Raw genomic sequence first — 14,648 nt, forward strand, 5'->3', positions numbered from 1 at the left:
TATAATTAATGGTAATACCTTTTACTATAGAATATTATATTCCATAACCAATGGTAATTACTATTACATATTTTGTATATTGTATATATTTCAGAGATGTTGAATCAAGAATGGATTTTGGTTTAGACGGTGCCATAATGTTCGTTTACAACCGAAAAAAGACAGAAAGATACATGGATTCGTCTTTCGTTTTGTTATACTCGTATTCATTATATATTTTTGAAAGCAATTATATATTTTGGCATATAAAAAAATATTCTGAATGAAGGTCAGTGTAAATGAGTAATTTTTACTTGCAGCATATAATATTAAAAATCTTATTTTTTTAATAAAATATAATAAATTATTATTAATTACTCATATTATTAATAATTTTAGCGTATTGTCATCACGTAAATACGGGTAATAAAAGAATAAGATAATTCAGAGTAGGCTCAAGGGGCATATTTCTGATCAGGATTGGCGCTAGAAATATTAGCGCCCAGACGTAGCCATGTTTTTCTGACCCCTTCTCCCAGTAATTAATTACAATTGCTTTTTAGATGCAGATTATTTTAAAATGTTTTTGTGTACTGGCTATTAATATCGTAGTATTACAATATATAACTAACAATAGTACAACAATCAAAGATATGTTTAGAGTTTTGATGCCCCAGGTAAAGTTTTATTACCACCCCTACACACGTTTTAAACAATTTTTCAAAAAAGATAATATATATTATCTATGGACTTTTTGCGGTCAACTTTTGATAATATTATCATGCAAATAAAAATCGCAGTGGTCGCTATGCAAAATCTTAAAACATTAAAATTTTTTGATTGACGAATGAAAATGGATGATGGATTATAGTTCCAAAAAAAAATGCTGCCACTCCTTAATTTCAAAAAAATGTTCTGCCCGGAACGATGGTGCCCATTGCATCCCCCCTGAATACGTCCTTGATAATAATCAAAATACATAATATTTACGTTTTTCTATATTCAACGGCAATAATAAGTCGGGATATTGATGACATCCATATTAAATTAACTTTAACTTTTTAAATCCAAATCGTAGAAATGTAGTAGATGTAGAGTAAAGGTGGCCAACGTCGGATCCAATGTTGGAATGTTGGATTACTTTTGAATACTTTCCTCCAGGATATATCTGTGTGTAAATGTATATACACATCTTCTCAGTGGTATAACTGGAACCTCGATTGACTATGGAAAATTAACTTAAACCCTTGATCATACAAAGATCAACCTCTGCTAATATGTAATAAATAATTGAAAATATATTTATACCTATACAATTATGATTATGATCATTTTTGATTACGCACTACATTATCTCATTTTTTTAGTTAAAATAATATAAACGAGGCAATAACCAAATTTAAAATATTTAATTTATATTTAAAAAAATGTTCTGTGAGCTTTTTAAAATACCACATATTTAATTATATGTGGTGGCAGGAACGGCGCGAGGGGGTGGGCAATAAAGACAATTGCCTAGGGCCCCGCGCCTTAAATTATAATTAAGGCCCCGTGGTTCTGATTTAACTAAACTTAAAATATTTTATTAATATAAATTATAAGACCAAACATTTATTTTGCCCAGGGCCTCGAAAACTCTATTACCGTCACTGTGTAGTGGTACTATTGAGTAACCGGCGGCACGCTACAATTTTATGAAAATTTTGTTTTTCTTTCTTTTTCTTCAGCAAATTTACCTATTCAATCTTCGAAGTTAACCTCTCGGACTGTATCTTGTTTAATTGAAAGTAATGCCAGGCCACTTAAATGATAACGAATTGAGGTAATCGAGAGTCGCCAATATGCTTTCATTGATTAGAGGTTATACCGCTCTAAATGTAGAGTGTGTTTCCTTATTATTTTGTTATTTTATTATTTCTCTTCCAAAATGATTATCAAATCTGTATATACTAACATCACATATGCCACTCGCTGAGAGGCAAACACTACATGTATCAGTTATTATTTTAAATGATTAATTAATTGTACGAAAACATTGTTTTTTCTAAAGATCATGTATTTTAAAATTTTTTAACAATTAATATATGGGCCGTGGCTCATTGTCCTCATGCCACCCTATCGATACGCCACTAATTTTTCTTGTTCTCCTTTAACTTTTTCCCAACTATTTGGGGTTTGCCACCCTTGTCCTATATCTCCACTCGTCTCGATTTTCTACATCCTCTACATACACACCAATGGCCTTCATATCATTCTCAATTATATTTAACCGGTTGAAGACATAAGCGCCAAAATGAGATAAGGAAAAAAAAGTCGTATCGTACAAAAGTGCCAAAATGAGACAAGTAAAATTAATCGTATCGTACAATAGCGCCAAAATCGTAGATATTTGTAAATTAAATAACAGATATCAAATTTAGAACTATATCGTTCAAAAACTCCAAACGCTTAATCTTAATTGACAAATGTATTACATGATTACGATAGATTGTCACAGACAGTGTGTGATTAGTTTTTTGTTATAACATATTGTTAGTACCTATTTCGTAAGCATTCGTGTAAGCATCATTCGTTAAAATGGATTTTATAAAAACTGTTACGAACAAAGGTGTTGTGTGTATTTTATTTAAAGAGCAAAAATATAGATTTTTAAGATAAATGGCCAGTGGTAATGTGTCATTGTGGTGTACCAAAAAAAAATGTTGATGCTCAGTGTCATATTTTGCGCAATAATTATAAGAGAAAAGCAACTGAAAATATTACCGATCATCGAAAATAATGCGTCACGAGTTGTGTACTGCTGAAAATACTGAAATGGTTTCTGATGATATTGGAAATATTCGAGTTTCAATGTTCAGACAAAGACGTAAATTATTGCCGACAACGCCTCAATCATTGGAAGAAGCTATTAATCAAGTTAGTAACCGGAATATTTTAACTAATAGGAACGAAATTTTTTGTCACGTAGATATAGAAAGCAAAATCATTTTTCTGACCACTAAATCTAATATTCAATACATGTGCCACAATAATTCACTTTTAGTTGCCGATGATACATGTTTATAGCTGTGGAAGATATTTACATTTAATTTACTGTCTACTACCAAGTAAAACATCAAATTGCTACGAATCAATGTGGAAATACATACAAAAATTGAGTGAAAAATATAATTTAGAATTTTCTCTAAAAACACTCGTAGTTGATTTTGAAAAAGTAGCACTCGATGGATTTTTAGCAGTTATTCCAAATTCAAAAATAAAATGTTGTAAATTTAATTTAAGGCAATCGTGGTTTTGAAAAATTCAAAGCTTGGGTCTTCGAAATGAATACATAAAGAACTCTGTAATAGGGATTTGATTGAAGTATTTTTTTTGGTTTGGCTTTTCTTCCGTGCACCGAAGTAGATGCTTTTGTAGATTTAATGTCCATCGCACCTGAAGATCAAACTATTTCCAAATTAAGTGATTACATTTTAGAAACATACATTGATTCTAGTATATTTTCATCTGAAATTTGTGCTAAAATTCCGGATAATGAGATTATGCGAACTACAAATGCAGCTGAATCATTTCATCGACATTTAAAAGACCAATTTTATGTGGCTCATTGTTCCGTTCATATAGTAATTGAAGTATTATTAAAATTACAAAGTGAAACATATTTATTTATGAACTCTCCTCCTAACAAATTAAGGATATTTCATGAAGAAATAATTGTACTGTGGAAGAAATATCAGGATGGTGAAATAAATTGTCTAGAATATGTGAAAAAAGTGGGATTAAAAAATTAACCAATTTATTAAATATTGATGTGTATGTATATTATAATTTATTATCGAAATTTTTTTATAAAATAGCAACGGATTTATTACTTTATATTGATTTGCATGTATATTATAATTTATTATCCACATTTTTTTAAATTTTTTTTTTAAGTTTTAAATAACTACCTGCTTATATAAAATATTAATTTTGGCGCAAATGCTATATCACTTTTGCACTTTTGGCGCTTATGTCATACAGCCATATTTAACTATTAATTTAAAAAAAAAAAATTTAATTTATACACACTTCAAAACACAATTTAACTTAAAAAAGTAGTAGAAAAATAAAATTAAAAACGTGATAGCAGCTGCTATCACTATAAAATAAAATTTTCATATTTTGAATATAGCTATCATGAAACATATATCTATATAAGAATGGAAGCTATTAGATGTAACAGTGTATTATAAATGTAAGTATATAATTAAATTCGAAATTTTTCTTATTAAGTTTTCCTACAAAGTTCCTATAACTTATGTGCATTTACATTAAACAATTTATTGATATTAATTAATAAATACTTAAAACAAACCAAAAAATACTTACCAGTTACTGAATAAAAGTAAAATCAATGTTTACTGCTATTGTCAGACACTGCAGAAACTTCGCCACGCGATCCAAAACAAGAGAGTCATGCTGACGAGGGGGGGGGGGGTACGTTTGCATCGGGGCGTTTGCTCATACTCACACCGTCCATGTCAAAACCAATTTCATCAATCGCTCTGGATGGGATATTATCGCATACCCAACAGCCCAGGCATAACCCCTAGTGGCTACCAGTGGCGTCGATCCTTATACCCAAATATGGCGAGAATTACTCAAAAAGATAAATTAACTAGGCCTCACAGGATTTTATACTTTATAAGATCGCTTTACTCTCGAACACTGAACACGATAACGAGTAATGGATGTTCTAGGGTGAGATCTCTTTATCCTAGACCAAATCCGTTCTCTTCCTCAACTGACCACGATAACGAGTACTGGAAGATAAAGTGCCTTGACTACATTTTTAAAATGTGTTTTTAATCCGTAAACGTCGCAGTACACGCACTAGAGATTATATTTAATACTACTCAAATAAAAAATTGAATAAAAAATAAAAATAAGTAGGTTATAGTTAGACAAAACTAGAAAATAATAAATTCAATAAAACAATTAACACTTCATCGAAATTGATTGTTAGCCACGATACTCTGTGACTGTTCGACCAATAAATTGACTTAGGTACCCAAGTTTTTTCTACCATGTATGAAATAATGGTTATATAAATTTATAAAACAATAGATAAATGCTTGTGAATTCGAGTTATATCTCAAGAACACAACGATTGATATTTAACAGAATAATTTATCAAAAACTAAACTTAAAAGATAAATATATTAACAGTCAATATTAGTGATAGTAAATATGAAAACTATTAATTTTTGAAAAATTATTATAAAAACAAACTAAGCAACATTTAATAATAGGTATTAATACAATAGACTATAGTAAGCCTTGGCGCTTTACAATTTTTTTTTCTGGCTTTACGTTCCATTAAGAAACTACCGCAAAAACTTCTTCCATTTCTCTCTATCGTGTATTATATTTTGACAATCTGTTTCAAATTCTTGGGCTACCTTATAGCAAATTTAATTTATATTTTCTATTCATCTTCTTAGAGGTCCATCCCACTAAAGTCCATGTCATTATTTCTTTTATTAGGCGTAGGCATAGGCATAGGCACAATTAGGGGAGCGCAAAAGGGGGTTTTAGCAATCCTGAGTTCAAATGTAGTAATCCTGCTTTTTTCAGTTCTATATAATCTATGTAGTTACAGTTAAATATCATTTAGTTTTATTTTCAGCAATTTCAATACCCCCAATATTTGGGCTCTAGTTACGTCCATGGGCGTGCATCTGCTCAACATGAATGTTCAGTCTATTGCATTCTTATACTTTTAGTAAATTTACAATATAATTTCTAAACCACAAATGATACAACAAAAAAAAAAACGATTTAACACTCAATATATTTCATGATTTTTCATTTAACTGCACAACTTCAAAAACTTAAAAAAAAATCAAAAATTATCAATAAAGGCTTGGTAGAACTTAAAATTTAAATTAATAACAATTATAATGGTTTTAATATCTTTTATTATCTATCATAGTGGTTTTTTTTTATGTATAACATACTTAACAATAATTAATATAGAAATAAATAAACAAATAGTTTATACATAGAAATAAATAAATAAATGCTTGGCTTGGGGTATTATATATTTGTAAAATACGACCGATTTTTAATAAATAATTCATCATTAGGTATATAAATAATCAAACTCTAGTCACGATTTTATTGACTTAGTATGACATTATTTAATAATAATTAGCAAAACGAAATGACTGTAGAGCTAAATCCTAACAAAAAATAAAAATAAATAAATAATTCGGAAATGTAGGTAGTAATAGAGTGGCGGCGCTGGGATTTATTTATTAGGTAGGGCCAATAGGAGGCCAACAACTACAAGGTGAGGCCACAAAAAAAAAAAAATGAGATTTCAAGGGTAAAAAAAATAATAGCAATTAATATGAGCTATTGATGTGGTTATAACACATAACAAACCTACTTTAAAATAATTCTGTTTATAAGAAAAATAACTGTCTAAGATGAAGCTAGTGAGATGGCCACTGGTGGGGCCATATGTAAATCAAATGTAAAATACTTTTATCTTAATAATCCAACTATGGGGAAATCCGTATTCATATTGCATACCTACGATTAGCAATATCAATACTGTTATAAATGCATATATATGTGTACATGCAAACGCAATGTTCATACATTTAATGTAAAGTAAATAGATTAACAAATAACGCAATCGTAAAAAATTAAATTTTCGTAGATTAAGCAATAAATAAATCATGCAAGGATAAAATATATTTTGGTACTTTTCCGTTATCCCGACTACCGCGACTCTCAATTGCATTATCTCGACCTACTCCTTAAAGTCTCTACCAACATGAATTTGTCATTTATATAAATACAATATATATTATGGCATAACGTTTATTATTACATAAACTATCACAGAAGTGGAATTTATATCTTTATAATATATAAAAAATGCATATAAAACATAAAATCATTATCTACAAAAACATAATTTTTCCAGATGAACAATTTTTTTTAACACCATTTTTACATTGAAGTGTCCAAGTGTCTTGGAAGTAAACCCTTCTCATGAAAGAATTCAACTGCATATTTTTTACTATTCGGTAAATTTCAAAAATTCATAATTATAAATACTGAATTATAACTAAAATAATAAATTTGAACGACTAATATTATCGTTTAGCAGTGCTTATGACGGAGATTGACTGATATGTAAAGTCTAGATAACGAAATTAGACCAGGAGTAGTCGCGGCATCGGCCGGTACTTAATACCTATCAAAGTACATACAAGTTTGGATGTCGTGAATTAATTTTAATTTCACGTTTAATAAGTAACAAGCTACCAATGTCCATTCGAGATAGATACAGTAGTTCCGGTATACACCACTTCAGTGTATAAGCGCAATTGGAGGGGCTTAGCACCCCTGGACCAAATTTAGCCCCCCCATAAATATTCTACGTTTTACATGGCATACTTAACTCACCATAGTGCCAAAAAAAAAGACAAATTGCAGTAAATTAAATTTGGCTCAGAATATAAAATATGGAATATAAGAATAGGGATAATCTACAGGTTATTTTAAGTTTTGGTAGGAGGGCTATAGCCTCCCCAAATTTTTAACCCTAGTTGCGCATATGCTTTAGTGAACTTCAAGCACTGAATAGGTAGCATACTAATAAGGTGGCATGACGGGCAATGAGCCATTGGCCCATCAGGAAATGTGAAAAAAAAAGCATATTTCCGTTATAACAAAATTTAAAAATACCATGAACTTTATAAAAATAATTAATAAATTAATTAACATTTAAAAAAAAATGGCGGATAGACACTTATTATTTTATTAACAGTATTAGATTGTCGACATGCAGCATCTACAATATTAGCATGAATAGATGTAATAATTTTAAAAGAGAAATAACAAAGAAACTCACTCTACAATTACTATGGTATAACCTCTAGAAAATCGTATTGGTGACTTTTGATTACACAATTCGATTATAAGATCGAAAATGGCTTTAACTTAATCAAACAAAAAATTAGCTCGAGACGTTAACTTCAAAGATTGAATCTTTAAGTTTGCTGAAGCATATAAAAGCAAGAAGTAAAAATTATCCATAAGATTGATAAAACAATTCTTTATGTATAAATTAAATAATATACATTTTGTTAGTAAATAATATTTATAATTTTATGTTAATCAAAGTTCTAGTAACACCACTGCACTGAATAATTAATAAATTCAATTTATAAAATGTAAACAATAGGCAGCACACCAAACTTTACTTCATTTGGATTAACATTCATCGAAGTAGGAAGATTATAAACAAAAAATTTAAATAAATTTATTTCCCCAAGACCTGGGAAAAATGTTGTTCCTACACATGTGTCTATGTCCTCAATTCCAACATATTTATATTGAAATTTAATTCAATTTCTAATAAATCAATAAGTTTAGCATATTTAAATTATATTGTAACTTGCATTTTATACAATGAAATTAATATAATAATTAAACTTGTTTAATTTATTTATACATGCATCATATCCTGGCTATTTTTCAAGAAATAAAATTCAAGTATGTTGCAGATTTATATAATAATTTATAATCATCTAAGTATATTGAATAACTGTTTCAACAGAAAATTTTATTTTAAAACCAATAACCCAAACATTCACACTATACTGAAATATAAGAAGCGTTTATCCGTATCACATTTTGCAAGTGTATATAATTTTATTAACTTTTCATACTATTTTATTATCCATTTCATGTTATTTAAATTATTAAATAATAACTACTTAATTACTCAAGTTTTAACCTGTATACAGCTTCTTTTTATGTTTTATACAAATGAAAATAAAAATTTAGAAATGATTATATTATATATTCTACTAAAATTATAATTTTAAACACAGGATGGCAACCGATGTATATTGGTTGGATGTAAAATGTAAAAAATAAAAATTAATAATAATAATAATAAATGAGTTTTAATCTTTAAATTGTTCGTATTATTTCTATTTTTTATTAAAACTGTAGCATTTGTCTCAGTCATAAAATACATAAATAAATTGATTTATACAAATTATAACATAATAAGAGCATAGTTTAACATGAAGACTATGAAATAAAGTTAATCTAAATTCTAGATAATAGACTTCATTACAATTAATTTAAAAAATTTATATTGAAGATCACTGAAATCAAACGAGAAATATTATTTGTTATTACATGAATACTTGTGTTACAATTTTCTCAAATAAAGAAAAATTAATTGGAACAGAACGAATGTTATTCAAACTTTGGTATAGAATTCTTCAAATGAAGATGAATAAAAGAAATAAAGCTTAACCAAGTATTGAAATCCAATATTCATAAATGATTTGTCAAGTTAATTCCCCTAAAAAAACTAAAAATAAAAGTCGAAACATGGTAATTTATCAAATTTTTTATTATTTTTTTTTTTTGCGAGAATATTTGTCACACAGTTTTGCACAAGTGCAAAATCTTTCATAGTGTACATATAAATATTCTTATGAACAATTATCAAGTTTGTATGTTATGGACTATATCCATTTTTTTTTTTTATCTGAATACAAATACAAAAAAAGTGGTTTTCGTCATAACAAAAAATTCAAACTTAATTGTAAAATAAAAATTAATTTAAATATATGAATCTCCTATATGAAAATATTGAAATGGTAAAGATCTCGCAATTTATCGCCGTATGCGGTTTTCTTTCTAATATTAAAATTACAAATAATAAAAAAAAAAAATAATAAAAAAAATAAACAAAAAAAAAATTGTATGTACAAAAAATAAAATTACATTTATATTTTACAGGAGGTAATTTTCAGTTTAAACCTTAAATAAATAAGAAATCCAATGGCATAATTTAATATTATACTCCTGGAAAATTAAAATGTAATTTTAAAATTCATCATAATATATCAGTCTGTAAAGAAATATTTTTACGGTAAATTTTGTATAGTTTTAGTAAAAATATAGGAATCTCTAATATAAAAATTAAAAATTTGAATCCAATATTTATTATTATTATTTTTGTTGAGACAAAACCAATTTTCTACAGTTATCTGTACAAAATTACTTTTTAATCTAGAACTTAAAAATTATCTTATTTGTATTTACAAAGTTTAAAATTAATATTTTCGAGGTACGAAAAGAAAAAAGATTCAGATGTGAATCTAAACGAGATCACTCGTCATCGTCTTCATCATCATCATCTTCATCACTTTCATCTTTTACTGCCATCATTTGTTGCTGCTGCTGCTGCTGCTGTGCAAGAATTTGTTGTTGTTGTTGGACCAACATTTGTTGATGTTGTTGTTGTTGTTGTTGTAACAAGGTTGGCTTGCCCTTGTTTTTGTACTCCGTCATTTCCTAATAAACATTTTTTTAGTTAATATATATATTTGAAACATTTTAATAATAAAAACTTACTCGTTCATATCTTGCTTTATCTTTTTCTGCCATAGCTTCATACTTCTGTTTTACAGTAATATCAGCATCAGACCATTTCTTGCCTAATTCTTTAGCTACATCACCAACACCATACTCTGGGTTTACAGCCTTAACTTTTCCACGTTCGTCATTACAGAACCAGAAGAAGGCAGACCTGAAATGAAGAGTATTTATATATTATGACTTTCATTATTTAATATTTTTTTTTCATCACAATAAGAAAATACTAACAAGGAGCGTTTAGGTGCATTTGGATCCTTGATTTGCTTTCGCTTTTTACCGCGCACTTTTTCACCCTTGGGTGGAATATAGCTTTGCATTTCAGTGTCATATCTCATCTTGTCCTTGTCAGCCATTTCATGAAATCTTTTCTTTTCCTTTTCATTCATTGTCTAAAGAAAAAAATGTTCAATAAAATTAATTTTAAAACAAAGAAACAAAAAAATAACAAAATTATGTATACCACAATTAGCAAAAAAAAAAAAAATAACTATAATTAGCTCAAACATTATTTGAATAATCATGTAATAAAACAAATTAATATAAACCAATGGAAACTATAGATTTAATCCCACCCTTTTATATCCTCCCACAAACAAACCTTATGAAACCTATTGATTTTGTTAATTGCACCTATCCACTTGTAACTCATAGAATACAAACTTCTTGTTTTTAAATGGAGTACATACAAGGTGGATTATTTTTACAAAAACACAAATGTATATAAAAAAGATGTTTTGGCTTAAAATCACAAAAAGAAAATAATAAGGAAAAAATGATTGAGAATAGAACAGAGTAGAATTTTTAGTGCATTCCTCAATATCATATAATTTTCGCAACCCTCTTAACATATATATATATCCTCGTGCCCTTTCTGCCAATGTATCTTCGAAGGCTTAATGTGAGAGAACCGTGTGCATGTGTTAGTGTGTACGCGCTGGCTGGCTGGCTATTACACGCACAGTGAGGGTGCGGCGCACAAAGCGATGTTTATGGGAGGGGGGTTAATTTTAATAATTGCGCCAGCGCTCTCAGTTTTAAACTCCACTGCCGCCATGTTATTCCCGCACCCTCCAGAAAACAACCCCAGCATTTTACACACAAAAAATCGATGGTAGAACCCCTGAGCTCATTCCTACACACACGCAGTTTTCCTCCCTACCGACACTTCCACCCGTACATCTATAGCAGGCAAATAACCCCGGATAAGGAGGCTACGATTTCTGTTGTTCATTATTTTATTTATTTTCATTTATAATAAAATTCACTTCGACCAAATACTATTTGCACAGTATGTAAGTAAATACGCGTGAATGACACACCATCGTACTAAAATATTAACGATCCGTATGTTATTTTGTCATTCACATATTACGTACATGATATTTATTTATTGCTCTCAACTTTTGGACATTTTAATATAGTGTCCAGTTGGTCGCGTGTTTTCCAACCAAATGGATGAATTAATAAATAAGTACCTGCAGCACATAATATTAATTGTACGCGTACACAAACGACGTGCCATCTTATATTATTATTATTAGAAGTAGTACTAGTGAAATAATTGTGTAATAATGTAATATATTATATTATATACACGACGACGTACACCACAGCAACAGCAGTAGCCGCAGAGACGAGACGCCGAACAATTTTTATTGTTGGCAGCAGTGGGTGCCGGTTAAACGAGTGCGACAAGGACGGACCGAGAATGCGCGCGGGGAAAAAGATATATCGTTCTAAAACTGGTTCCCTGGTATGTGTGTGCGCTTAGCTTGTTCGGCTGACCCATCCTCTCACCCCCTTAACGGAAAACCAGTCCTACGGAACCCCAGCCGCTCGGAAACAACAGCAATGGTAGCAACAGCACACGAATACACAGCCAAACCACATGCATTCGTTTGAACACCATTTTATTATTTCGACCGAAAAATAAAATATTTTAATATTTTTTTTTTAAACGCATTACGATGGAATAAAGGTATTAAAACATGTGGGTGGTTACGAAAAAAATTCTGAAACAAGGCCATGACTCGACGAGGACGATAAAACGTATACAATAATATTTTCGCGTCCAACAATAATTATTAGTTGGAAGCCGAAAACTATGAAAACGTACATTAAGGAATTCTGTAGAGAGCAGGCGGCAGGCAGGCAGGTGGTGCGTTCGTTTTGTATAGTAATATTTTATACTACTATAACATGGCAGTTTGTAACGAACGAAACGACCAATTTCTTTCGAAAAGTAAACGGTTTTTTTCCCTACATATTTGGATTTTAATGAATTTCAGCTGTTGATGGTGTCCACAACAATAACACGACGGTATAATAATTGTTCATACATCGTATTTGACTTTTTAATATCAAATTAAAAATGAAATAGAATTAGACTAAATTTTTAAACCCTAGCGGAATACGATAAAATATATATTCATTTACAGTATATTATTATTATATATTACTATATTATTTTCGTTATAATTTTTAAATTATTTTATAATGATGGCGATAGGCGATTAAACGTATACACAATATTCGAATCAGAAGAGAAAATGTACAACATTTTTTTGTTATTATTATTCAACATGGTAATAGTTTGTACCGAGAGGCTCTATTTGGGTCGGGGAGAAAGGAAAATTACGATCTTTTTTTTTTTTCGTCGGCCATCATAAACATGTAATATTTACGCCATAATCAGGGAAAGACAACGTCGACGACTATGCAACTCTTGCCCGCGTCGTCACATTTGTGTTTTTAATTAACCGTGCGCGATCAATTAGCCAACATGTGTACGTGGGTAAAAAGAAAAAAACAATAATATAAACATAAATAGGATGTGTGACACTGACCTTCCACCTTTCGGCGCATTTCTTTGAAAATTCGGCAAATATTACATTCTCATCGGGGTGTTTCTTTTTGTGCTCTTCGCGGCACGTCTGTACGAAAAATGCGTACGCGGTCATACGACCTCTAGGTTTTGCATCGGTCGCTTTACCTCTAGGCATTTTTCCTCGGTTCTGAAAATAAACAAAATATTTTTACGTTAATACAATATAATTTAAGGCGTAAAACCAACACGCTCGTTGATGATTTTTCTACTCCTACCACAAAATTCCAATTTTAATAATCACGACTAATACAACAAACAACCGTAAGCAGCGGTCGCTCGGTTTTTTAAAATAGACATGAATATTTTTTGTTCCATTAAAAATTGAATGCTTTCGGACAAATCTCAGCGCTTAGAAAACAATATTTTTCTTACGTTTACACACGATACACGGTTACTCTTAAACTCACAGAGTTCATATTACAATAAACATCTACCTATCAATACACGTTGAAATACAGGTAATATAATTTTACATATCACACTTAACGACCAGGCGTGTGTCAACATGTACAATACATAAATGTCAGTATAATAGATTCACTATTTTAAAATAAATCCACAATAAACTTATAATATCATATCTAATATAATTAAGTTAAAATCGACTAGGTTTAATAAACATTATTTTACATATTAAATACATCATCTTAACCTAACAAATTAAAATAAAAAAGGTTCCAAAGGTCATTTATAAACACAATAATTTGCAATAATTATTTAAAGTTACATTACTATATTAAGTAATAATTATAACATCATTAAGCGGCCTGGACAATCTAGCATATTTCCAAAAATTGCTATCAAATTGAACGGGCAAAGCTATAGGTAATCAAAGACTATCCCATTCGGGGAATTCGTAATACTATTTTAACTCAAATATATTATGAAGCACTAATTAGTTAATTAAATATTTTTTTTTCAAGTCAAGGCAGTATTGAAGAGATAAGTTATAATTGTTAATTATTGATACACGAAAATAAAATTTCTTCAAATATAATGAATATACTTAAATTTATAATATAATTAATATTGGACAAAAAAACTATACAATTGATTTTAATTTAAAAATTAATAAAATTTAGAATGACAAAATAAATATCAATATGTTCCCCCTTAGAAGTCTTCATTTAAATAAATAAATAAAAAAAAAAATACTTTTTAACAAATAAAATCCACACTTACAAAAATAATTTATTTAAATTTAGAGATATTAAATATATATATATTATTATTATATTTAATATATGGTAATATTAATAGTTGAAATCAAAGGAGAGAATATTATATAACAGTTACAAAGTTTTATAATTTG

General features: G+C 29.1%; 1 protein-coding gene across 1 annotated transcript; it reads right to left on the bottom strand.

Moving 5' to 3' along the window:
* Positions 1–9,997: 9,997 nt before the first annotated feature.
* On the bottom strand, positions 9,998–13,463 carry LOC112686814 (high mobility group protein DSP1; the record flags this gene model as incomplete). The annotated part of the gene is given in 4 exon segments (XM_025559258.1): positions 9,998–10,365; positions 10,426–10,600; positions 10,678–10,838; positions 13,296–13,463. Coding segments are annotated over 4 exon segments (690 nt in total), but the record flags the coding sequence as incomplete, so codon positions are not given.
* Between the last annotated feature and the right edge of the window lie 1,185 nt (positions 13,464–14,648).

Source organism: Sipha flava, unplaced genomic scaffold (genome assembly GCF_003268045.1).
Source record: "Sipha flava isolate LNK unplaced genomic scaffold, YSA_version1 325_pilon_pilon, whole genome shotgun sequence".
In the NCBI taxonomy this organism is placed as follows: domain Eukaryota; kingdom Metazoa; phylum Arthropoda; class Insecta; order Hemiptera; family Aphididae; genus Sipha; species Sipha flava.